General features: G+C 37.3%; 1 protein-coding gene across 2 annotated transcripts in view; it reads left to right on the top strand.

Annotated features, from left to right (window-relative positions):
- Nucleotides 1–25602, top strand: part of LOC114241703 (uncharacterized) — a 161770-nt gene that overhangs the window by 67358 nt on the left and 68810 nt on the right. For both annotated transcript variants that reach the window (XM_028172623.2, XM_028172624.2), the window contains 3 exons: nt 10760–10822; nt 21102–21209; nt 22062–22206. In XM_028172623.2, the coding sequence (XP_028028424.2) occupies nt 21113–21209; nt 22062–22206 (242 nt within the window). In that variant the 5' untranslated portion in view covers nt 10760–10822; nt 21102–21112. The remainder of the gene's footprint in view (nt 1–10759; nt 10823–21101; nt 21210–22061; nt 22207–25602) is intronic.

The raw sequence follows: 25602 nt of genomic DNA, 5'->3' as shown, positions 1-25602 counted from the left end.
GTTACACCGGTAAGAGTAACGCCATCTATGGCTGAATAGCTGAACGAATGTCGAAGAATCTAGTAATATCTAGAACACCTGAGTAGTACAACGCCATCTATTGTCAGATAGCGGAAACACAATACTCGACTTTTGTGGAATATTCTCGATAAGTCTAGGGATGTGGTATCGGCTATAAAAGCGTTGCAGAGATGGCACGCAGTCGGTCAGTAATCGGAACTACTCGAAGCGAAACAGCGAACGGATAACCTGAAGCGAAGCGTAAGAAACGAATTGAGAATTTTAAAGTGTTTGTGAAGTGTTGTTCTAAATGCTAATACAGTGTTAACTTGTAATTCGGTAGAACTTTTATTAATCCCGAATTCCAGTGCATAACAATAGTATCATATATAGTGGAAACTATGTTCGTTCTATAATTGGAATTGCTCTCTGGCTTTGTAAATTCAAAAAGATATGTAACGTGCTTTCTTAAAAATATAAAAAACTTTTACATATATAAAAGTTTTAAATATTGAAGCAATAGCTTTCAATGTTGTTTCTCTTTGCAGATTCGAAAATAAATATAATAATTGTAAGTGTGGAAATAAGTTAATAAAATAATAATAAAATTAATAACTTTGCAGAGCAACAACTTGGTATTTTGTTTCATTAAACAACTCCTTACATTTTCATTTGAGCATTTTTTGGTTAGTGTGTGGGTTAGTGTCATCAAATATGCTAATTCTGTCGTGAAACAATTTTCAATGAATAGAGTGTTTCTTGGTGAAAATCACGTCGATGCAACAAAGCTTAGAAATGTATGCTTCAAAGAATATCGTTTTTCGCATTAAAAGTGTACAATTTCCAAAAATATTCGAAATTGAGTTAATATGCGGAATCATTTTGTATCACCAGTATTTTTCTCATAAATACTGTCAAAAGAGCGTAGTCTAGCATTAGTTTTTTTTTTTTTTAGTTTTCCTGTATTTTGACTACTATTAACAAAATTACATAATTTTATCTAATTTAAAAGACAGATAATGTAACTGGTAAAAAATTAAAAAAACAAATGTTACAAAGATGATTAATAATATTAAAAATATCACATGTTAAACCTTTAAAACACTCTCCTGTAAAATTAGTAAGTTTTGAGATTATACAGTTTTAATGCGAGAAGACGATATATCTAAAAAAAACAATCCTTAAGTTGTTTACACCCACGAAATTACTTTGGCAGCTAATCAGAGACCAGTTGACCTGCCCAGCTCAAACACCCGCTAATTGTGTTTCGCAACACCGGTCCCAGTTTTGTGAACTACACGAGATGCCCTCATTCCAGTGACTCTTGTTGTGACGTTCGCCATGCTAATGAGACGCTGATGAGTTTCCTGCACACGTTTTGAATTGCGATGCGTTATAAATCGAGTAAACATTTTAATTAGTACAGAAACATCAACAACAATGAATAATAACATTACTTATCACTACATAGTATAAAGCAAAGTCGTTTTCTCTGTCCCTAAATATATATTTTTTATTGCCTTTGTAGGCTTTACTGGTGGTAGGACCACTTGTGAGTCCGCGCGGATAGGTACCACCGCCCCGCCTATTTCTGCCGTGAAGCAGTAATGCGTTTCGGTTTGAAGGGTGGGGCAGCCGTTGTAACTATACTGAGACTTTAGAACTTATATCTCAAGGTGGGTGGCGCGTCTACGTTGTGGATGTCTATGGGCTCCAGTAACCACTTAACACCAGGTGGGCTGTGAGCTCGTCTACCCATCTAAGCAATAAAAAATAAAAAAAAGGCAGACGAGCATACGGCCCACCTGACGGTGAGTGGTAACCGTCGCCCATGGACTTCAGCAATGCCAGGAACAGAGCCAAGCCGCTGCCTGCCGATTATTTACTCTACCTATATCCCTATGTATGTGTTACCGGAAATGTATGAAATCAAGGAATTGTATACAAATCCTAGGAAATGTGTACAATTCCGATACTATTTAGGAAATGTATAAAATATTGTTTGAAAAACTATTTAATGCATAGATATCCTAGGAAATGTATAAATTTCCTCGGAATTGTATATAATTCCAATATCGTATTAGGAAATGTATAAAGTAAATGCTTTCTGTAATAAAACACGTTGTTAATAATATTTTTTTATTATAACACTATTGAGACAATCGTGTAACATTCATACCGTAAAATAATAATAATATATTATCTTACTAATTAAAACTACTAAAATCAACTATCTATTAACTTTTAACGTATCACAAAATCAACTTATATTTATTCTTATAAAATCAAATTTTCATTTGGCAAGTAATCAGTCTGATAATTAAGTAATTATAAATGTCAAAGTATAAAAGTAAATCTTTATATTATAATACTTTGTCAGTCCATATAGCTATTTATTTTTGCAGGGTAAGCTCGAATGGCATTTGGAAGTACATAATACTTTATTTTTAAAACACAGACATCTTGATGTAGCACAGTTTTTCTTGCAAAGGCACTTCTTAAATCCCTGGCCGGTTCCAGTGGATTGCAAGTTGGCAACTGACCGTAGTGCAAGACTCGTCCCGCTGTCCCCGCGTACCCACCAATATCTTAAATGTTTTACATTTCCGATTGCTATTTAGGAAATGTATAGATTTCCTAGGAAATGTGTAATGTGTAAGTATAATATAATTTATTTCACACATTTCCGTGCGATTTTAGGAATTACATACATTTCCTAGGAATTGTATACAATGACGGATTACATACATTTCCGGTAACATATGCATAAATCTTTAAAACTACGCTACGGATCTTGATGCGGTTTTTTTTAATAGATAGAGTGATTGAAGAGGAAGATTTATATGTATAACTAGCGACCCGCCCTCGCTTCGCTTCGGAAACATTAAAACACACATGAAACCAAAAAAAAATATTAAAAAAAAGTAGCCTATGTTCATCAGGGACAATGTCGGCTTCTAATGGAAAAAGAATTTTTCAAATCGGTCCAGTAGTTTCGGAGCCTATTCGAAACAAACAAACAAACAAATCTTTCCTCTTTATAATATTAGTATAGATAGTATAGAAGTATAGATGACATCCATTAAATAGTGGAGAAATCAATAATAAATTACAGTTTCCGAAGCGAAGGCGGGTCGCTAGTTAATATAATAATAATATCGAGTGAAGGACTATTTGGTTTAATCGACATTTTTGCAACTTTGCAGGAGAGCCACTTAAAGTTTAAAATTTGAAAAAATTATTATAACAAAAAACTTCTTCAGCTATTTGAATGAGATCAACTTAACTTTTATTTTTTATTGCTTAGATGGGTGGTCGAGCTCACAGCCCACCTGATGTTAAGTGATTACTGCAGCCCATAGACATCTACAACGTAAGTGCCGCCACCCATCTTGAGATATGAGTTCTAAGGTCTCAGTATAGTTACAACGGCTGCTCCACCCTTCAAACCGAAACGCATTACTGCTTCACGGCTGAAATAGGCGGGGTGGTGGTTGGTACCTACCCGTGCGGACTCACATGAGGTCCTACCACCAGTAATTACGCCAACTATCATTTAGCGGGTTTGATTTTTATTACACGATTATTCCTTCACCGTGGAAGTCAATCGTGAACATATTTCATTACAAAACAATGGTACCCGCCTGCGGGATTCGAACACCGTTGCATCGCTAGATACGAATGCACCGGACGTCTTATCCTTTAGGCCACGACGACTTGATATATACAAGAACACACTTTTCCAATAACCTTAATACGCGCAATCATTTGACATCGGAAATGACAATTCCGCTTATGATTCTATTGGCCGCCCATTTCACACACATTTCATATAACACCATATAAGTGTATATGTGTGTTAATTGAATATGACGGGGACTGGCGTGGATGTGTGAAATAGAATCGGTTTTCGACTATCCAATTTCCGTCTGCGACGTCTAGTCTGCGGCGTTTGCCGGTTGATGGGAAACTAGTTCGCTGCGTTGTACTTTTGATTATTTATCGGTTTCAACTTTTTTTTTTCTACCTAAGCTGATAGCCTTGAGAGGTTACTTCAGCGTTACCTTAACTAGTAGGTGAGCTCGCGGGGCTCAAACCTGACGACGTTGCTAACACGAACCTTAGCAAGAGCAGTGCTTTGCAGAATCTACCACCGAACCAGAATCGCGAACCACTGAGAAGATCCGGCGAGAAACTCAGTGGGCTGTGTCTATGGATTAATTTACTCGTCGAGCCCTTCGTCGCGAGCGATGGGTTCGACGAGGACGGTGGCTGGTGCTTGAGGTACCTAAAAGCACTGTTAATGGATCGGGATGATCCGTAATGACTAGCCTTTCACCCTTCAATATGTATAAGATAAAATAAGCGCAGTAGAGCTGAAAAAAATCTGTACCACTAAATACGGGATAAGATTACATCAACCGCCTTACTCGTACCAAGGACGCTACTCGCCTAAATGTTTATTTACTGTAGATTATTATACCCGCGGTATGTTTCCACGAATGTTTGAAATTTCATAATATTATTTTCATCCTCTAATTTGAATTGTAAATACAAAACGTGACGCCATTACCCGCGCACACTTGATTGACGTTAACAAAGCCATCAAGACTTAAATTTTCATTTAACCTTAAATAATTGGAAGGACAAATCAGCAATAATGTGTAAAATATTAGCTATTTTCAATATTTTTATCATTTCATTTAATTTCCATTAATTTCATTTCTGGTTTCCTTCGCGTTTTCACTATTGACGGATTAAAAAATACGACCCAATTCCTATGTATGCGGATTTAATCAGTACATCGGTACATACACATTGATAAAAAGGATTCCAATATATACGTATCCAATCAAATATCCTTGGTAGACGCGCTTTTCCATATTCACGGTTTCTGTATTCACCGAATATTTACGGAACATAAACCTCGCGAATAAGGGGTTTTTACTGTGAGTGTGAAAGTTTAAAATGTTCACAATCATATTGGCCGTGAGATCTTCTCTAATATTCATTTACACTGATAATCTATACAAATAAATAAAATTGGAGTGTCTGTTTGTAATGATAAAATAACCACATTTTATTATTTGTGTAGGTATGTATATGTATATACAATTCTATAAACCTTTAACATTTCTTGTTTACAACAAAAAGCCACGCCTGAGTTATTCAGTGGTTCTTACACAATTAGCCATTTTGTGTTGGTTATAGCAACTACAACTTCTTTTATACAAACAAATGTAATTACTGCGAAACAATTCACAAAACATAGCTTAATATTCAAAATACATATTTTAGTGATTTTACATGACTCACATTTAATTTAATTTACATGAATTACTTTTAAGTAATATTAACTAACATTGTTATTATCCAGCCTAATAATAGATGGCGCCAACAACATCATTGCATAACAATTACAATACTTAATTAAATTATTAGTACTGTTAATTATAATATAAATTATTATTAATATTTATGCTTTATTCATATTTAATCATTTATACAGTCATTTGTGTTTTTAAACAATAATATAAACATTAAACATATTCTGAACATTTTCACATCAAAACAGTGTCTGCCAATTATTAAATATGGTAGAATAACAGTTTTGTTGCTAATAATAAATAAATATTAACATATAATAAACTAAACTATATATTATTATGTTAATTATTGCCAACAGTGGCGTTTGCGCCCATATATACCACAGTACATATACGAAAAAATATTTTTTTAATTTTTGTCTGTCTGCCTGTTTGTTCCGGCTAATCTCTGGAACGGGTGGACCGATTTTGACGAGACTGTCATGATAAGTAGCTGATGATATAAGGAGTAACTTAGGCTAATTTTTTCAGACTAGCTTCGCCCCGCGGCGTCACCCGCGGTACGACAATAACGGCGGGTAACATCGCGGGACTCAACTATCAATAATAAAATTTAATGTTTCCGAAGCGAAGCGAGGGCGGGTCGCTAGTGGTAAATAAAATCCCAAAGCAGCCTTTGCATAGAAAATACTTTATTCGAATAACACTAGACACTCTCGGGAATATGCGATGTGTTCGCGAAAATAAACTAAAGCGTTTGCTCTCAGGAAACCTATTTGCGGAGCTGAAGTGCCCTGTCGCCTTTTGTTTGCTTTATTTCGTTCAATTCATGTTAGAGCCTTGTAAAATCATGTATGACTGAAATCATTTACAAAACTTAATAAACAAATATCCCCGAGTAGTCGAAATTTGACTATAATTACATAACTGATATTATAAATTTGAACATTGCGTTCTATTGTCAAAGACTTTCTTTTTTTAAGAAATTTTATGACCTGGTAACTAAGACATTTAAGTCATGTCATGAAAAATAATATGAAATGAAATGAAATGATATTAAATGAAATGAAGATGATTAATTTGAGAAATTAATTAACTGGGATGAAATTAAATGAGATGATATGGGATGAAATAATTATAATCTCAGTAAAATGGTGGTCATTTACTGACATTTTTTCAGTGGAGTGTGGACTTTTTGGAGGATCCGGAGAAGTTACGTCCAGTGGCTTTGTTTCAGTTTCCCACATTTGTGCACTTTCACAGATACTAAACAGATAATAAACCACCGTTATTACTCTATAGATAAATATTATTAAAAAAAAACAATATTAATCTATTCTCAATTTGACCACAGACTCAACAAAAGAGTATATATGCATGTGTGTGTCAAATACGTGGTAGTGTTTGTAATGTTTTTATTATTGATTTAATGTATTTTTATTCATAATTAAAATATTAACATTCTGCACTCCTTCTCTATATTCTCTATGAATGTGGGAAATTTCATACTCCTCCGTCGGCGCAATTTTCGTAAAAAGGGGTACAAAGTTTTTGCTTCACGTATTAATACATATTATTATATAGATTTATTCACACCGTACAACACAATAAAATACGAATAACATATGTATCAATAAAACGATTCATTTTCATTTATAATTGACTGGGTTTATATCTTGATTGAAACATCGGCCTGATTGATATTTATGAAGAGTTTATGTGTAACCACAGTCTTAACGTAACAGCCTTCGTGAAACAGAACGCGTAATTAGCGCGCGTCAGAGCGCTAAACTGACGCCGCGCTATGACGCCGAGATGTGTTGTACTACTATGGTAACATACCGTCAAACAGAGCCCCAGCGCTATAAGTACGCAGCGCTCTGTCGCGGCGTTAAGACGCTTTGACGTCGGGCGTTGTAATTTTTTACAAATTTTATTTTAGCGTCCGAGTGAATGTGTATTAAAATACTAGATAATGCCCGAAAAAATGATATAAATAGTTAGAAAATACTCATGCTTATACAATGCCACATCTGAATCACTCGATTTCTTAATACTTTTAAATTTTCACACTGCTATCGAAAGGCACTATGATTTGGCGAATGCGTTGCGTCAAGGAGCGTTGGACTCATCTAGTCAATTTGTGTGACATGAAAAGAGCGCGACGTTAAGTACGCGGCGCTAAGTACGCGTTCTGTTTGACGAATGCTTAAGGTAAATTAGTTTCTGAATGTTACAACTTGGGGATGGCAGGTTTTATAGATGTAGCCTCAATGTAAGAACGTACTAATAAAACCCATCCTTACAATGATTCTAACATGATAAATAAGTACGATGGTAGTTTTCTGACTTTCTAATGCGTGACAGAGGTATGAGATTTGCTACCCATAGACACAGCCCACTGAGTTTCTCGCCGGATCTTCTCAGTGGGTCGCGTTTCCGATCCGGTGGTAAATTTTGCGAAGCACGGCTCTTGCTAGGGCCAGTGTTAGCAACACTTCTGGTTTGAGCCCCGTTAGCTCACCTACATGTTAGGGCGAAGCTGAAATAGCCTCTCAAGGCCATCAGCATAGGTAGGAAAAAAAGATTTGCTATTCGTGATTTTAACTTTAATAAAATAACAATTCACATAGTAATTGATTCTAAAGTCTGCGTATCTGTGTGAATGTTGTAGTACAGATACCGAAACCCTAATAAAAAAAGATATAGAAACTTCACCAGTCAGTCAGTGTATAAAGGTTTTTATAAACAGTATCATTTTTTTTATTGCTGTTATAGGTGGGTAACATACGTCCCACCTAATGGTGAGTGGTTACCGTCGCCCATGGATATCAGCAATTCTAGGGGCACAGCCAAGCCCCTGTTGACCGATATCCAATGGTATCTTTTCCTTGTAAAGAGTTAGGAATAATATCACTCCTGAAAGGGGTCATAAGATAAAAATCGAAGGATCACCGCTATCCGTTCCTTTTCCACAGTCTTTTAACAATCATGAACGTCATAATATTCATCATCATAGCCAATCTAGTTAAAGGACGAGGCCAAAGAATATTCCCTATATTTGATAACCGATCCATTAGACGCACAAGACACGACTAGAATACCTTGAACTTGAAGCCGAGAACATTATTAAGTAAACCAACAGAACGGAATGAAAACAAGCCATAATAAACCCTAAACCTTCGCGGTGAAGGCGACGAGCGAAGACAATTTCAGTTCAACGGCTTAGTTTAGTCACGCATTGTATTGCTTATTGTCTTGGAAACTATGTTTACCGTTTTTATTCTCGTAATCAAGATGAGAATATTTCCGAGGTTAAAATTAAATATTCCTTTGTTTTTGCTATAATGTGTGTGTCTTTTGTAACGAAACTTGCATCATATGTACACTCAAAATTTACAAATAAGTGGACCGTCTGTTATTTATATTGTCGTAGTCTATGTAAAAATATAAAACAGACAAGGCTGTATGGGCATAGATCCCCTTGCCTAATAAGGAAAAATTGCACAAAAAAAAGTCTATGGAAAAAACAGTGTAAACGACATTCGGTTTGAGGCATGCCTCATATCTGACCCAGGGGTAACGCAAAGCCGCCGTCGCCCGAAACATAGCTTGTCAGATCCACGGTCCACTCTCAGTGCTTTTCGGCTCTTCAAGAGCTCAACTAGCGGAACTGAACAATAGACTTAGCCCACTGAGCTTCTCGCCGGATCTTCTCAGTGGGTCGCGATTTCGATCCGGTGGTAGATTCTACGAAGCATTATCTCTGCTAGTAATAAAAGAAGAGCTAATGTTTTTTTTTATTGCCCTTGTAGGCAGACGATCACACGGCCCACCTGGTGGTGAGTAGTAACCGTCGCCCATGGACTTCAGCAATGCCAGGGGCAGAGCCAAGCCGCTGCCTAAAATGAGTTCTAAATCTCGGTTTGCAAAAAACGCATTACTGCTTCACGGCAAAAATAGGTAGGGTGGTACCTACCCGTGCGGACTCACAAGACGCCGTATCACCGAGTGTAGTCAGCCGAATGCAAGACCACTAACGGTGTAATGTGTTATTTAGGTGTGCCTCAACAACACATTAGCCTTCCTCTCAGGAAGTGTTAACTGTGAGCACTCGTTCACTTAACAACTAAGCAACAGGTCATTACAATAATGATCATAGTATTTATAGAAACATATGAAAACTAACTATAACTATTTCAGAAATCTATCTATATATATAAAAATTTATTGGCGTTCGTTAGTCTCGCTAAAACTCGAGAACGGCTGGACCGATTTGGCTAATTTTGGTCTTGAATTCTTCGTGGAAGTCCAGAGAAGGTTTAAATGGTAGATAAATATGAAAATGCTCGGAATGAAATAAAAATAACAATTTGGTTTTCCCTTTGATGTGTCCCCCTCGTCGGACGGATTCCTTTTGTTTGTTTTAAGTTTATTTTATACATAAGTTTAGGTCTTTTATTTATCGATTGAGGCACTACGAAGTCTGCCGGGTCAGCTAGTCTTGTATAAATTGTAAACACTTAAACACAAACAAGATATTCATATTTCCATTCCATGTTTAAATTACACTCGTTACAATATTGTAATTGCTAAATCCTCAAGAAACAATTGTAGGTTCGTTCTCAAATTATCGTTTTCTTCCGAATCTCATTACGAATTCACAGAATCCACGTGGATGAAAACTGGAGTACGTCCATAATTGTAGCGTGGACCTCATTACGTATTCAAGCCTCAATTATTCCGTCAGGACCTTGGGGTCTTTGTCGGCAACTCAAACTTGAATCATATTTTATTTATGTGTTTTTTAATGACAGTTTATCGAGGTGTATTTTTTTTGTTTTTTTTTTAAGATTCTATATTTACTTAGAAATAGATGAATGTATCAAATTTAGTTTGTCTGTTTAAGAAGTTATTCTTATTTACTAACTACAGATAAATTGGCGATCTCGCAGTCTACTCGATGATATGTGGTTATCATATCCCACAGGACACTTAGAGAAATGAGATCGCAGTCTCAATTGCACTATTTTTAATTCAAATTTATTAAAGTTTATTTTCTATTTTTAAGGTGGTTTGTCTATAAAAGCGTATTTTGTTAGTTTTTTTAAACTATTATTTGTTTTTTATTTTTTAGTTGAATTTCAATTTTTTCAATGTTTTTTTTAAATATTGAATTGTCATCGGTCCTTAATAAGTATACCAAATTTCGAGTTAATCCGACGTTTTGAAGGGGGTCAAAATCATGTTCAAAGATTCCGTTACAAACATGCATACTAACATACATACGTCTGAAGCTAATAAAAGCGTATTAAACTGGTCCGCAATCATCGTGTTAATTTCCCTTAATCCATCTCTCCTGCTGTAACAATACGATAATCACGCTATGAGTTTATCAACACGAATTCAAATCGGATTACCTCTACTTCCAGGTCGTTCGAGGTCACACGTTGCCATGGCGACAGCAACTAAAACAAACCCCTGAAACCGACAAGGTGAGTACAAACAAATAATAAGTTAAATAAGTACCGGGAATATTTTGACGACAACTTGCTGGGTGAATGGGAAAATATTGTGCTTTTTTTTTGTAAGCGGATCCGAAGGCCAAGCGAACAATCAATTTAAGCATGAGGATACAATTAATGTTAGTCTTCTTCTCAGTCGAATACTCTTGGCAGAGTAGTCGTGGTTGTCATGGCATGTAGAGCTGTATGATGATGATAATGCTAGTACAAATCATTTTAAAATAGCATTTTCTTACCTAAGTATTTACTTATTCCACCAATAATTAATTACGATATTAAAAATAGCAAGTAAACTCACTCTCCTAGTGGTTCATTAATGAAAATAAAACGTACTAATAAAAATGTTGAAGAACATACCACTGGGTACGTATAAAAAAAATCAAGGGAGCAAGTAAGTCAATTTTAATTACTTCGTCAAAACATCCCAGTAGTAATCAAAATATTATAATATAATATTCAACTCAACTGAAAGGCTGCATGCGAAATGTAATTAAATTTAACTTTACTCACAAAGAGTGATAAATACATTGATTTAATAGGTTTTTACCTGGTGAAGCTGGAAAGGCCTCCGGGCCACCAGTAATCTTTCAATCATAAAAAAAAAAAAAAAAAAAAAGGTTTTTACTTTGTAAAGGGTACCTGGTATTTAACATAAATCAACTATTTTTTTTATTGCTTAGGTGGGTGGATGAGCTCACAGCCCACCTGGTGTTAAGTAGTTACTGGAGCCCATACACATCTACAACGTAAATGCCGCCACCCACCTTGAGTTATGAGTTCTAAGGCCTCAGTATAGTTACAACGGCTGCCCCACCCTTCAAACCGAAACGCATTACTGCTTTACGGCAGAAATAGGCGGGGTAGTGATACCTAACTATACTTGAGACTTGAGAACTTATATCTCAAAGTGGGTGGCGCATTAACGTTGTACTATGGGCTCCAGTAACCACTAACACCAGGTCAGCTGTGAGCTCATCCATCCATCTAAGGAATAAAAAAATAATAAAAAAAAACCTGCTCGTGTAAAGTCACAAGAGGCAGCTTGAGTAGCCCAGTATCTACAAAATAGATTACAGCTGCAGCGAATCTTCACATTGAATAAACAAAACATATTATCTCAGCTCTCAGAGAAAGAAACACATCCGGGCCACTAAAGATAACGGAATGCATAAAACTGCTTGTCCTGAATAAATACTGGAGTTTGGACATTGAATTGAGTTTCACATGGTTCATGGTTTTATTATTGACTGTACCCTGCTATATACCGGGATCACTCGAAAAAGCCGAGGAAACATTTAGTTATAAACATTTTAACCGGGGTTAAGGCATCAGGCTATCAAATAAGTGGAACCCAATAATAAATTTAGTAAAAAACACAATGGGTTTTCGAAGTGCTTTGAAAAACAAAACTGTCGTATATGTAGGTACAGGTAACACGCAAAAAGGGACTAAAAAGAAATCCCAAAATTATTTTCCTCTGGTTTAGTTACTGCGATCAAAACAATTTATAAGCAGAGGCTAAAATTGTAGAGCGTTTGGGAATGATCTTATACTACGGATGTTTATATTGAAGTTATGCCATTTGTAGTATTAAGTATGCATGAATTGGTGATGACATGTATTAATTAATTTTACACAAACCCTTCTTCATTACCAATGATATGAAACCTCACAAAATCGACCTTCATACGTGAAGTATCGTGTAACATTTTCGTACGAAACCTTACATTCCGTATCGAAATTAAAATAATTACGTTAATTTCACTGCGAAACTCGAACTTTTAATTGTTTGTATAAAAAACTTTAGCACCTGTTTTAGAGATAAAATATTTCATCTGAACAAGATAGTATGACAGAGACTTTTGGACAACTCATAACTCATACTCAAAAAACGGACTAGCAAAATCCTTGAAGATTCACGAGATTGCCTGATGCACAATGACCACGATACAGCATTTAAAATTTTTTTCATCGAATAATAAAGCGCGATTTATTGACTGCTGCTTAAAATAGAGGGGAAAAGGCCTAGGGGTAGAGGTCCCAAACGATGGCCGGACCAAATAGCGGAGGAACTGAGGGTACCTGTCAGTGACGCACTCCACCAAGCTACAAAACGGGTTCGATGGACACAGCTGGTTGATGGAATCGGACGGAGTCACGATCCTCAGCAATGAGGGACCGATCGAAGAGAGAGAGAGATTAACTGCCGCTTCTTTGCGGTTTCTAAATTGAAATATAAAAAAAAACTAGATTTGAAAATCAATAAGAAAACAAAGTCTGTGACAATACCGAAATAGGTACGCTAGTAAAAAAAACGTGTTAACCACAGCCTGCTTTATATCGGCAAGAGATTACCGGGAAATACGCAATGAAGTATAAACATGGACGAATTAACGACACCAATAGCAATTAAGAGTCTTTCATACGGAATTGACACTTGAGCCAACAATTGGATTGCGACACATCACGGGTAAAACCCGGTTCTTCCGAGGCGGCCCGACGTCCTAGCAATGCCATCGGTGCACCTGTATAAACAAACGGACCTACATATTCAACTGGCTGTAGCTACATTTCTTTTAGGAATCTGTTTTTGGCAACGTCCTACGGAAGAAATTGCGTTGATATAACTAAAGAAAATAACACAACTGGGGGTCAATTTTGGTCACTTTCATACTTCAGTGTGCTTAGTGCGAGTTTTTAACGTTCTCGATAGCGTAAACGTTAAGTCAAATTTGTATGGAGTTGGACTCTAGGGGCACTGTACCAGCTGCATACAAAATTCAGGTAACTTTTACGCTATCGAGAACGTTAAAAAACTCGCTCTAAGCACACTTTTTTTTTTCCCTACCTATGCTGATAGCCTTGAGAGGCTATTTCAGCTTCGCCCTAACGTTTGTAGGTGAGCTCGCGGGGCTCAACCGGAGAGTTGCTAACACTGACCCTAGCAAGAGCAGTGCTTCGCAGAATCTACCACCGGATCGGAAACGCGACCCACTGAGAAGATCCGGCGAGAAACTCAGTGGGCTGTGTCTATGGGTTAGTTCGCTCGTCGAGCCCTTCGTCGCAAGCCACGGGTTCGACGAGGACGGTGACCGTAAGCACACTGATTACGTATAATATAGCGAGCAATCTAGAAGTTAAAAGACCTAATCTTCGAAAATAACAAGTTTAGAAAAACGCGAGATGCAATCGGCCATAGTCATTGTGAAAAAAAACCTTATTTAAATTATTATTTAAGTTATTTAAGGTTCTCTCGATCATAACCATTCTGCGGTACAAATAAATTATTCACAAAAATACGTCAATATGTGGACACAATATCGTCTTCGCTTTGTTTGTGTTGAGCGTCACATCTGTAGTGACTTGGTAATTTCCGTTTTGGATAATCAATACTTGGTATAAAGTGAAATATGTATTTCAGTAAATTACAATGTATTGTGGTATAGCGTGAATTAAATAAGGGTCTAGGTCATGCAATGTGTTTATGATAGAGGAATTAATAAAAAAGTCTTTTAAGAAAATTCTTGTCAGAAAGTTTTTAAAGGCTTTTTCGAATTAAAATAGTAGTTAAAGAAGACATAAATCTAAATAATAAAATGGATTACAGAGTTGTGGCGAATGGCAATTACCTAAATTCATTATGCCCCCTCCCATGGCCCATAAGCTCCCATAAAGTCGCAGCTTTCCGCTTCTAACTTAATGTGATAATAGAATTTGGGTTTTCTGTTGTTTTATGTACACCCGGAGTTTTGGTGTAAATATCTGGTTATTTTCTGCGATTCACGATTGGTGAATATAGTTAAAATAATAAGAAATTTATCTATTATATATCTATACTTCTATACTAATATTAGAAAGATGAAAGATTTGTTTGTTTGTATTGAATAGGCTCCGAAACTTCTGAACCGATTTGAAAAATTCTTTCACTGTTTGGAAGCTACACTTTTCCCGAGTGACATAGGCTGTAATCTTTTGTGAAAACAAAATTAGGGGTCTTTACTAAAACTCCAATAACCAATCCAAGGTTGGTATTATATAACCCAAGGTGTAAAAAAATTACCTAAAATATTCTTTACATCGCGTGCCCTGCGAAAACTATTGATGATGGAATAAAATAATGTACTACGACTTTGTAGAACACATTATTAATTACAAAAAGTGTCGCGACAGGATATGTCTAACTATTGTAGTTAAGTCACAGTAAGTGCTCTTTTATTCAAAAATAAATAAAACAACGTCAAATATCGAAATTTTTGTTAAAGACCCGAGCGGAGCCGGAGCGGGCCGCTAGTAATAGGTATATAAATTATCCAGTTATTAAGCAGTGGCTTGCCTATCCCCGTGAAGTTGCACGTCCTTGAACCTCTGTAACCACTCAACAACCGGCGAGCCGTATCCTCGTCAACCTAAGAAGGCGATTGCAAAAAATTCAACATCAATTTTTTACTCGACACAAAAAAAAGCTTGAAAATATCACATGCATTATAAAGTAATTACAAAATGATGATAAATATGAAATCAGCACATCCATTGCCGAAGTAACTGAGACACAATAACCAGCAGTCGTCGGACAATAGTTGTGTGGCAATGATACCGACGCAAGAACTCGGCACAGTTCCCAGGGTATTACTGAAACCATGCTCTGTACAGCTAATCGTGGTCCAAACAATTGACAAATGTGCAAAACTTGTAAGCTATATACGTGTGGTTGAAGATATTTGAAACAAGATTTCCATATTTTTACTTTATAAGAGAGAAAGGTGCTCAGAATAGTCGAAGACAGGTGTGCTTAGTGCGAGTGTTTTAACGATCTCTATAGCGTAAAAGCTAACTCAAATCTGTATGCAGTTGGAACAGCGCCCTTAGTGGCTAACGTATTCAAACGTTCCAACTCCTTACATTTGAGTTAACTTTTACGCTATCGAGAACGGTAAAAAACTCGCACTAAAGACAAGGATGGGAAGATAAAATTGTGAGGGCGAAAATCATGGATAGAGGTAGTCACGTCCTTCAGGCTTGAGGAGCACTACTAGACGGTGAAAAGAGAAATGAATTATAAGAGGAATGTCAAGATAAACCTGCACTTGACTATAATTACCTAAATAAAAAATGAAAATTATATCACTCAAACATAGAACTGTCGGTTTTGATATTGACAGTTCTAAGTACTTATATAGTTACAAACCTAAATTACATATGTACGAGTATATATAATACATACATGATTTTTTTAATAATGAAAGAAGAATTTCGTCATACATAATATGGATATACAACAGCCCAGTTCAATGTTGCAGTTACCAAAGAAATGACTCGGGTCAACCGTCCATTTTAATGCAAACATTCCCTCATAACACTGTCGTAATCAGTATCAAGTCATAATTAGAAACCTTCGACCAATTTCCAAGCTTCGCATAAGTGACGTCTTGAATGAATTTTGTTTAAAACTATGACCCGTTTATCGATTCCACTTTATTTGTGCACTTTGTAAAGATCTACATTGCTGCACTGCATCATTGCAATTCTACAGTTTTATTTGAAGCTTGCTTATACCAGGTAGCTCTTGTTTTACCACCACATACATGAAGCCGTAAACTTTCTACTAAGGTAATCAAACATTTTAGACTTAACGGATAGTGAAGCTGACACAGAGTATCAATAAGACTTTCCCCTTGGCCCTCTAATCCTAGTGGGGAACGTGGACTTGGGAACAAGGACACTCCCGCCTTCTACTCGAACAGATAACGTCTGATACACCGTGTTCACTTGTTTTACACCCCACGGCGATTCGATTTCAATTTGAGACGAATTATGCTCATAGTTCGTTTTGATCTAAATATTATTTTCCTTTCACCAGTCCTTTGATTTAATTTGTATCCTTTTATTACTTATCCGTGACCATGCAGTAATCTGAAGTATTCGCACCATCAGAAATAATACTAATTACAAAAATAATCGTAAGATTAAATTGTTAAGGTCGTTTTTATTTGCATACTTAGGCTAGCTGTTGTGTTTATCGTTTGAATTTTTCCTTACGTGTCCGATAAAGGACGGAAGGTAATTTTGTAATACAAAAAAAAACGAACAATTACAAAACATTTAATAAATTTGACTTTAAATAATAAATCAACAGTTTTGTCTTGGCCTTGAACTGAATGTTATTGTGGCTTCAAGCCGATCAAGCTATGTGTGGATTTAATTTTTAAATCACCTGAAAAATAAGTTTTATTTGTTTAGATCTGAAACTTTATTAATAAGAATTAACAACTGCTTCGTTTGAACAAACACACACACGATAATAATAATACATTAATATTTAATATATAGTTAACAATTCGAGTCGACAAGATGACCTCTAAATCCTGTTTATGTTGATAGTCAGTTGCAATTCGTTTAATGAGAGATTAGTTTAAAATTACGTTTTGATTATCCACAACATTATTATAAATCTCACTTTGAACGCTATAATTATCTAAAGCAGTACAGCGACTTGCCTATACAAGGCGGACTAGCGCAATTTTAGACTAATAACTGTCATACAAGAGATGCTTTCACATTTTCGAGACATAATGACTCATTTGAACACAGTGCTTGTAGCAGGAAAACGACATCGACTAAGGCTCATCTCCGGATAGTCTGTCTCTTTCTTTTGGGTACTTCGCATGTGGGTTCATCTCCCTCGCTCTCAGCATCCGTATCGATCGCGGTTCTGTCCTTGACCTTCTGTGGGTAAACAGTATGTACAGCTGACCTTGTGCTATGAGAGCGTAACGTTATTGTCGCTTGCATTTCTTTTAGTTTTCCTGGCAAATGCTTATCTTAACCCTTAAAAATATACTACTGAAATATTAAGATCTTTGAAACTTAAAATAATTGGGAAAAGGGTGATTTTTGGTAATATTCCTTTTTTTTTTTTCTTGAAGCTTGAAATTAAAAGCAAGTGTATACCGGGTAAGAAATGCTTTTATTGAACACCTGGTTCCCATTGAAGTCCATGGACACAACCTACCAACATCTACTCTAAGCACGAGACGTAGGCTACACTTGTTTGTATCAGAACACGTCTTGTCACATCCGTGTTATCCTATCACTAGTATATGCCACTCTGCGATTAAATATTGCTAGGAAAATACTCAAGAGAGCTCTGCTGCCTATCCTCCTAGAAATTCCCAAGTCGTCTTTTGACGTCCACGGGAAATGGGGTGTGGCGGCGACATTCTAGACAAGACAAAGTCGAACTGTGTACATTTCCCGCATCCATAACACACGAGAATATTATTAACTAGGCCGTTGAAATCGGAGCGTTTCTTTTTGATACGAGACCTTTATCTTTTTTTATATGTTTAAGAATTTACTGGTGGCCCGGAGGTTTTTCCAGTTTTACCAGGACAGGTGGGCGAGCAAAGGCTCAGCCAGGAGGGGTGGGATTTGCTCACAGGTACCCGAGCGCCTCCAAAGAAGACCTAACAACTCAACTGTTTTGCGAATGAATCTACTACCGGATCGGAATCGCGACCCGCTGAGAAGATCCGGCGAGAAATTCAGCGGGCTGATGCTTAGTTGCACGTCGAACTCTTTGCCGAGTTTCGACGAGAACGGTTATCGGAGTCCCTGAGTCCCTACTCCTAGTGTTAAAGCTAAAGGTGTATAATGCTAGGGTTACTGGATCTGATGGATCGGTAAGGTCGTGTCTAGGGCGTCGACGGTGACTGGCTCCTGCGTGATCAGGATTCGGGAGATCTTTATGTTAGTCTCGTTGGTTCAAAGGATTTTTTTATTTATTGCCCATGTAGGCAGAAGAACATACTCACCTGATGGTGAGTGGTTACCGTCGCCCATGGACTTCAGCAATGCCAGGGGCAGAGCCAAGCCGCTGCCTACCGAAAATTGAAGATTGCAAATAAAATTACATTTGAAACGAACGTCAAGAGAAAACTCAATCTCTTGACAATAAATTGGCCAACGGAATTCATCGCTTACATTAACACTAAAAGGCTTCCCTCGCAACGTTACCCTAATGGATTTACGAGGACGCGGTATCCCGGGATGGGTTGGGATTACGAAAATGAGCTGCGAATTTTTCGGTTATTAACTTTTGTCTTATGTATTCTCTTCATTTAAACCGAGCAATATTAAAAATATATTGAGTCTCTGTATCGAGCAAGGATCCATAAGACAGGATTCATAAGATGTGTTCAGTGGTTTATAACGTTCTCGATAGCGTAAAAGTTTACTCAAATGTGTATGGAGTTGGAAGCTTTGCTTACGTTTGCCGCTAGGGGCGCTGTTCCAACTCCATACAAATTTGAGTTAACTTTTACGCTATCGAGAACGTTCAAAAACTCGCACTAAGCACACTGTTAAGTGACTAAAGTATAAACGGATTACAACTTAACGTGCTACCGACAGCCCGATAATCCCAATACTGACGAAGGATCGTTGCGATATAATTATAGCTTAAGGCTTCGTCAAACAGAAAGCGTAATTAGCGCGCGTCAGAGCGCTAAACTGACGCCGTGCTATGACGCCGTGATGTGTTGTACTACTATGGTAACATACCGTCAAACAGAGCCCCAGCGCTATAAGTACGCATCGCTCTGTCGCGGCGTTAGGACGCGTTGACGTCAGGCGTTGTAATTTTTTACAAATTTTATTTTAGCGTCCGAGTGAATGTGTATTAAAATACTAGATAATATCCGAAAAAATGATATAAATAGTTAGAAAATACCCATGCTTATACAATGCCACATCTGAATCACTCGATTTCTTAATACTTTTAAATTTTCACACTGCTATCGAAAGGCACTATGATTTGGCGAATGCGTTGCGTCAAGGAGCGTTAGACTCATCTGGTCAATTTGAAGAGCGCGACGTTATGTACGCGGCGCTAAGTACGCGTTCTGTTTGACGAAGGCTTTACACCTACGTATTGATAGATAGTATGGGAAAATACATATATAGTCCCTACAGACATCTAAGCAATAAAAATAAAAAATAAAATCCTAGGCGTACCGCAAAACAATTAAGGCCCGCCTAATGTTGAGTGGTTACTGGAGCCCATAGACATCTACAACGTAAATGCGCCAACCACCTTGAGATATAAGTTCTAAGGTCTCAAGTATAGTTACAACGTCTGCCCCAGCCGAAATGCATTAAACAAATAAAAAAATAAAAAGCAGCAATAAAAAAAAAATATTTTACTAAAGCACTGCAATGGAACACAAATAAAAATCAGCTGACGCGCGGGGTCAACGTTCTAGAGCGCTCGTGGGACGCATCTGTCACCTACGTGTCACGTACTGTAATACATTGCGCATTCTCGAAATATCATCATAATAAAATAAATAGTATTTACGCTTATACTAGTGCTCCTCAAAAATAGAATATCGACCATAAACGACACATGAGAATTTTGATTCATTCTTTATCTATTACATTTTCTCTTCTGTTTTATTATCCGAGCCCTTTTTCACTAGTCATTTTATTATAAGAATAACACCAAAATAAAACTGGACAAATTAAAACAGTACGAATACTCAGTAGCGGTAGGAATATTCTGGGACTGCACGTATATTATGTACCACACCAACGTGTCTTTTTGTGTCATCTTGAAGAAGTCAAGCGTTTGAAGGTAGACATTGATGCCATACAATGCAATTGATGCTTGAGGTAGAATTAACTCGTAAGACCTGTCGGTGGTATCTTTTTATTTCTTTTGGGTCGAAGCCGAACCCCTTGAATGTTCCCTCGCCTAGGGGGCGCGCAGGATATCTAAGGCCCGATAGCAGAAGATGTAAAAAGCGTGTAGGTGTTACCTACCTAAACTTGATAATACTTTGAGTGTGCTTACAAAACTTATAAGGAAGCTTACCCGATCACGACGGGGCAACGCAAGCCCGCTTTCGCATGATACATGTCTTGCTTGATCCTCCTGACCCTCAAGTACTGGTAACCATCGTCCGGTAGTCGATTACAACGAAGAGTTCGATGAGCGAACTAACCTATAGACACAGCCCACTGAGTTTCTCGCCGGATCTTCTCAGTGGGTTGCGATTCCGATTCGGTGGTAGATTTTGCGAAGCACTGCTCTTGCTAGGGCTAGTGTTAGCAAATTCTCTCAGGTTGAGCCCGTGAGCTCACCTACCTGTCCGCGCGTAGCTGCAATAGCCTCTTATTCTACCAGCGAATTGGTAGAGGAAAAAATAATAATAAGGAAGCGTGATACTATATATCATTGTATGTATTCCAGAGTGAAGGCGGATGTCGGGCGGCGGCGGCGCGGGTCTTATGTCGTGTGTGCGCGAGGGCTCGCTGGAGCCGCCATACCGACCGCCGCACGCAGACACACACAACCATGGTCAGTGTTGTATATATCTTTATTTAATACCATTTTATGGATACCGTCTTCGGTCGTGTCACAGCACTATAACTCTTTATCATACGAAGTTTAACAGCAGTTCTAAGCGATATACCTTAGGTTGGTGGCGCTTCTGTCTTTATTAGCTAATAGAAAGATGAGTTCACATTAAGCTGTCAATCGAGCTCTTAGATACCGTCGAACCTTAAGGCATTCCATTAGACCATTGTGTGCTTTGTGCTGTCAATTAGGAGCGCTCTGAAGAGTGACAGAGTTATGACTATACTGTCCACGGCCTCACACTGGATTAAAGTTCACTCTTACCACAATGATGTATGCGTAGCCTTTTCCACTGTTTTTCTTTGGCACTTTGTCATATTCTTGTCTACGGCTGTGCTCCTAGCAAAACTGAAGTCGTCGTGGCCTAAAGAATAAGATGTTCAGTGCATTCATATCTAGCTATGCAATAATAACATCGTGTAATAAAAATCAAACCTGCAAAATTATAATTTGCGTAATTACTGGTTGTAGGACCTTTTTTTTATTGCTTAGATGCGTGGACGAACTCACAGCCCAACTAGTGTTAAGTGGTTTACTGGAGCCCATGGACATCTAAAACGTAAATGCGACACCCACCTTGAGATATAAGTTTTTTTTTAAGATCCCAGTATAGTTACAACGGCTGCCCCACCCCTCAAATCGAAACGCATTACTGCTTCACGGCAGAAATAGGCAGGGCGGCGGTACCTACCCGCGCGGACTCACAAGAGGTCTTACCACCAGTAAAATTTTATCTTCTGCAGATTTCTGCGTTCTTAGTGTCTGATATTTTCTGATTCCTCATCTTTCCAGGCGAGGGCCGCACGGGCCGGTTCTTACGTGGGCTCCGGCGCATGTTCAAGAGACGAGGCAGCGGCAACCGAGCTGACGCGTCTCCAGACCCGAAGAGCAGTTCCACCAGTGAGCTGCTGGACGCGGAACGACACGCCAGGAGAAAGTTAGTATCACCGGAATAAGCGTTAGGCAGCGGCTTGGCTCTGCCCCTGGCATTGCTGAAGTCCATGGGTGACGGTAACCACTCACCATCAGGTGGGCAGTGTGGCTCGTCTACAAGGGCAATAAAAATAGACAAAAAACAAAAAAAGGTCGGAAGGTAGTCTCTAGTTACGTAGCATCTAACGTAATACCATAATAATTTTCAACGATAATAAATAGTTTATGTTTTAAAATCTATTTCAATTTTCCTTTTTAATACGCTTTTATTAGCTTCAGACGTATGTATGTTAGTATGTAACGGAATCTTTGAACATGATTTTGACCCCCTTCAAAACGTCGAATTAACTCGAAATTTGGTATTATAATTATTAAGGACCGATGGCAATACAAAACTAAAAAAAATATTGAAAAAATTGAAATTCAACTAAAAAATGAAAAATAAGTAGGTAATAGTTTAAAAAAACGAACAAAATACGCTTTTATAGAAAATGCAACTAAAAAATAGAAAATAAATTTTAATAAATTTGAATGAAAAATAGTGTTAAGAAAAAAATGATTTTATTGTAAAAGCGTTATATTAAAGTAGTTGTTATAAATATTTTATGAACAGATATGAGTATAAGGGTTATTTTGATAATATCCTGAAAAGCTATTTCTAATTCAAATTTATTTTTAATTATCACATATTTCCCGTTTATTTCTGCCCCGAAATAATCACGCGATAACGTTATCGAAGGAAAATGTAAGAGTAACAGAATGATATCGATTTTTATTACCTGGGCTTTAAAATTAAGTGGCAAATAATTTAATATTGATGAGTTTAGATTTGCAAATGAACGCTTTATTTAGTTCAAGAGGAAATCCTCATTTCTAATGGCATCGTTCTCTTGAATTTTGAAGGCCAAATAAATTAGTGTTGAGTGAATGATAATTTATAAATCATTTTAAACTTTTTTATATATATTGAAGTGGTGGTAGGACCTCTTGTGAGTACTGGTGGTAGGACCTCTTGTGAGTCCGCACGGGTAGGTACCACCGCCCCGCCTAGTTCTGCCGTGAAGCAGTAATGCGTTTCGGTTTGAAGGGTGGGGCAGCCGTTGTAACTATACTGAGACCTTAGAACTATATCTCAAGGTGTGTGACGCATGTACGTTGTAGAAGTCTATGGGCTCCAGTAACCACTTAACACCAGGTGGGCTGTGAGCTCGTCCACATATCTAAACAATAAAAAAAAAAGATGAGTTCATGACCGATATCGAGTTAGAGTTTATCATATATATCGCAGATTCTGCCATAAGTTAGGATTTTTAATACACTTTTATTAGCTTCAGACGTATGTATGTTTGTAACGGAATCTTTGAACATGATTTTGACCCCCTTCAAAACGTCGGATTAACTCGAAATTGGGTATACTTATTAAGGACCGATGACAATTCAATATTAAAAAAAAATATGAAAAAAAAGAAGTAAAATGAAAAATTGAAATTCAACTAAAAAATTTAAAATTAATAAGAGTTTAAAAAAAACTATAAAAATACGCTTTTATAGAAAATCCAACAAAAAAATTAGAAAATATGGATGAAGAAATGGATTTTCTATAAAAGCGTATTTTTATAGTTTTTTTTAAACTAGTTTTTTCTTGTTATATTTGTTGGGACTTCGATGTTTGAAATCGTTCTGGGCTAAGGCAAAGGGATCCTGTGTACACATATTGAGCAATGCGACAGTGCCGGTGTTCAAATGAAATACATACTTAACAAATATTCACGATTGACTTTAACGGAGAAAGAATAATAGCGTGTATTAAAAATCAGACCCGCAAAATTATAAACTTGCATAATTACTGATGGTAGGACGTCTTGAGAGCTCGCTTGGTTGGATATCACCATCACCCTGCCTATTTCTGCCCTGAAGCAGTAATGCGTTTCGGTTTCAAGGATAGCGCAATCGTTGTATTGTAAAAACGGAGACCTTAGAACTCATATTTCAAGGTGTGCAGCGCTATAAACGTGGTTGATGTCCATGGGCTCCGGTGACCACTTAACACCTGGTGAGCCTGTGAGCTCGTCCACCAATATTGGCAATTTTAAAAAATGAGTTGGTTTTTAGCATTTTCATTGTTGATGTCCATGGACTTCGGTAACCATCGAATTACCGTTTCAAGGCTCTGTAGGCGTTTTTTAGTAAACGAGCTCAATATAACTGAATAATTTCAAAAAGTGTCAACACAATATTGCGATACAGTTATTAACCTATCACAACAAAACATAATAATAGAATGTATAACATTTTAATGAGACAAGAGGTCCCGCAGTAGTCGAAATTCGACTATAATTAATTGTAATTGTAATTTTGTACACATACTATAATCACAAATTTCGCCAAGGCTACACTATAAAAAATATTAACAAAGACAAACAATATTTAATCTATTCTCAATTTGACCACAGACGTCAAGAACAAAAGTTTGACAATAAATAGTATGCATGCGTGTGTGCGTCAAATACATGGTATGTAGTGTGTGTAATGTTTTCTTTATTGATTTAATGTATATTTTATGCATTATTTAAAAAAAATATTAGCATTGTGCACTTCTTCTCTATATTCTCTATAAGTGTGGAAAATTTCATACTCCTCCGTCCGCGCAATTTTCGTAAAAAGGGATACAAAGTTTTTGCTTCACGTATTAATATATAAATAATTCTGCAAAGTTAATTTAATTGTCAGGTTTTGTTTATCTCTTTCCTCGCTTTTGTTGTTTGCCTAGGCTAGCGTTGTGTGCTTAGTGCGAGTTTTTTAACGTTCTCGATAGCGTAAAAGTTAACTCAAATATGTATGGAGTTGGAACGTTTGCCTACGTTTGCCGCTAGGGGCGCTGTTCCAATTGCATACGCTATCGAGAACGTTAAAAAACTCGCACTAAGCACGTTAGTTATGTTATAATTTGAGCTGGACTAAGTTTGAGATTTATATAAATACATATTATTTTTGTATTTGTGCTCTGCTCAGTATCGATGTTAGCCTCGTTAGTTAGCCAGAGAGCCTTGAGAGGCTATTTCAGCGTAACCTTAACTAGTAGGTGAGCTCACGGGGCTCAAACCTGACGACACACGCAAGCAAGAAGGGTCGTCGTCCACCCTTACTGGGGCACGGAATGGGCCTCGGGCCAAACACCACTGCCTGGGCTGAATCTCCCTGCTATGAAAGACAGGGGTGAAGTTGATGCTGGGAGGAATCGAGAGGGGGGCTATTCGCAGCGTACTCAACACACCTATTCTTCTTCTTAGTCGCATACTTCATTGCTGAAGGTCGTGTCCCTGAAAGCCCTTCGTGGCTCTTTGTACCGTCAGCTTCCATTTCCTTCGGTTTTCGGCTTCTCTCAGGGCGACATATCGTC

The sequence above is a fragment of the Bombyx mandarina genome, chromosome A1, assembly GCF_030267445.1.
Source record: "Bombyx mandarina strain Sakado chromosome A1, ASM3026744v2".
NCBI lineage: Eukaryota > Metazoa > Arthropoda > Insecta > Lepidoptera > Bombycidae > Bombyx > Bombyx mandarina.
The sequence above is the reverse complement of the archived record's forward strand: the minus strand, read 5'-3'. Positions and strand labels throughout refer to the sequence as shown.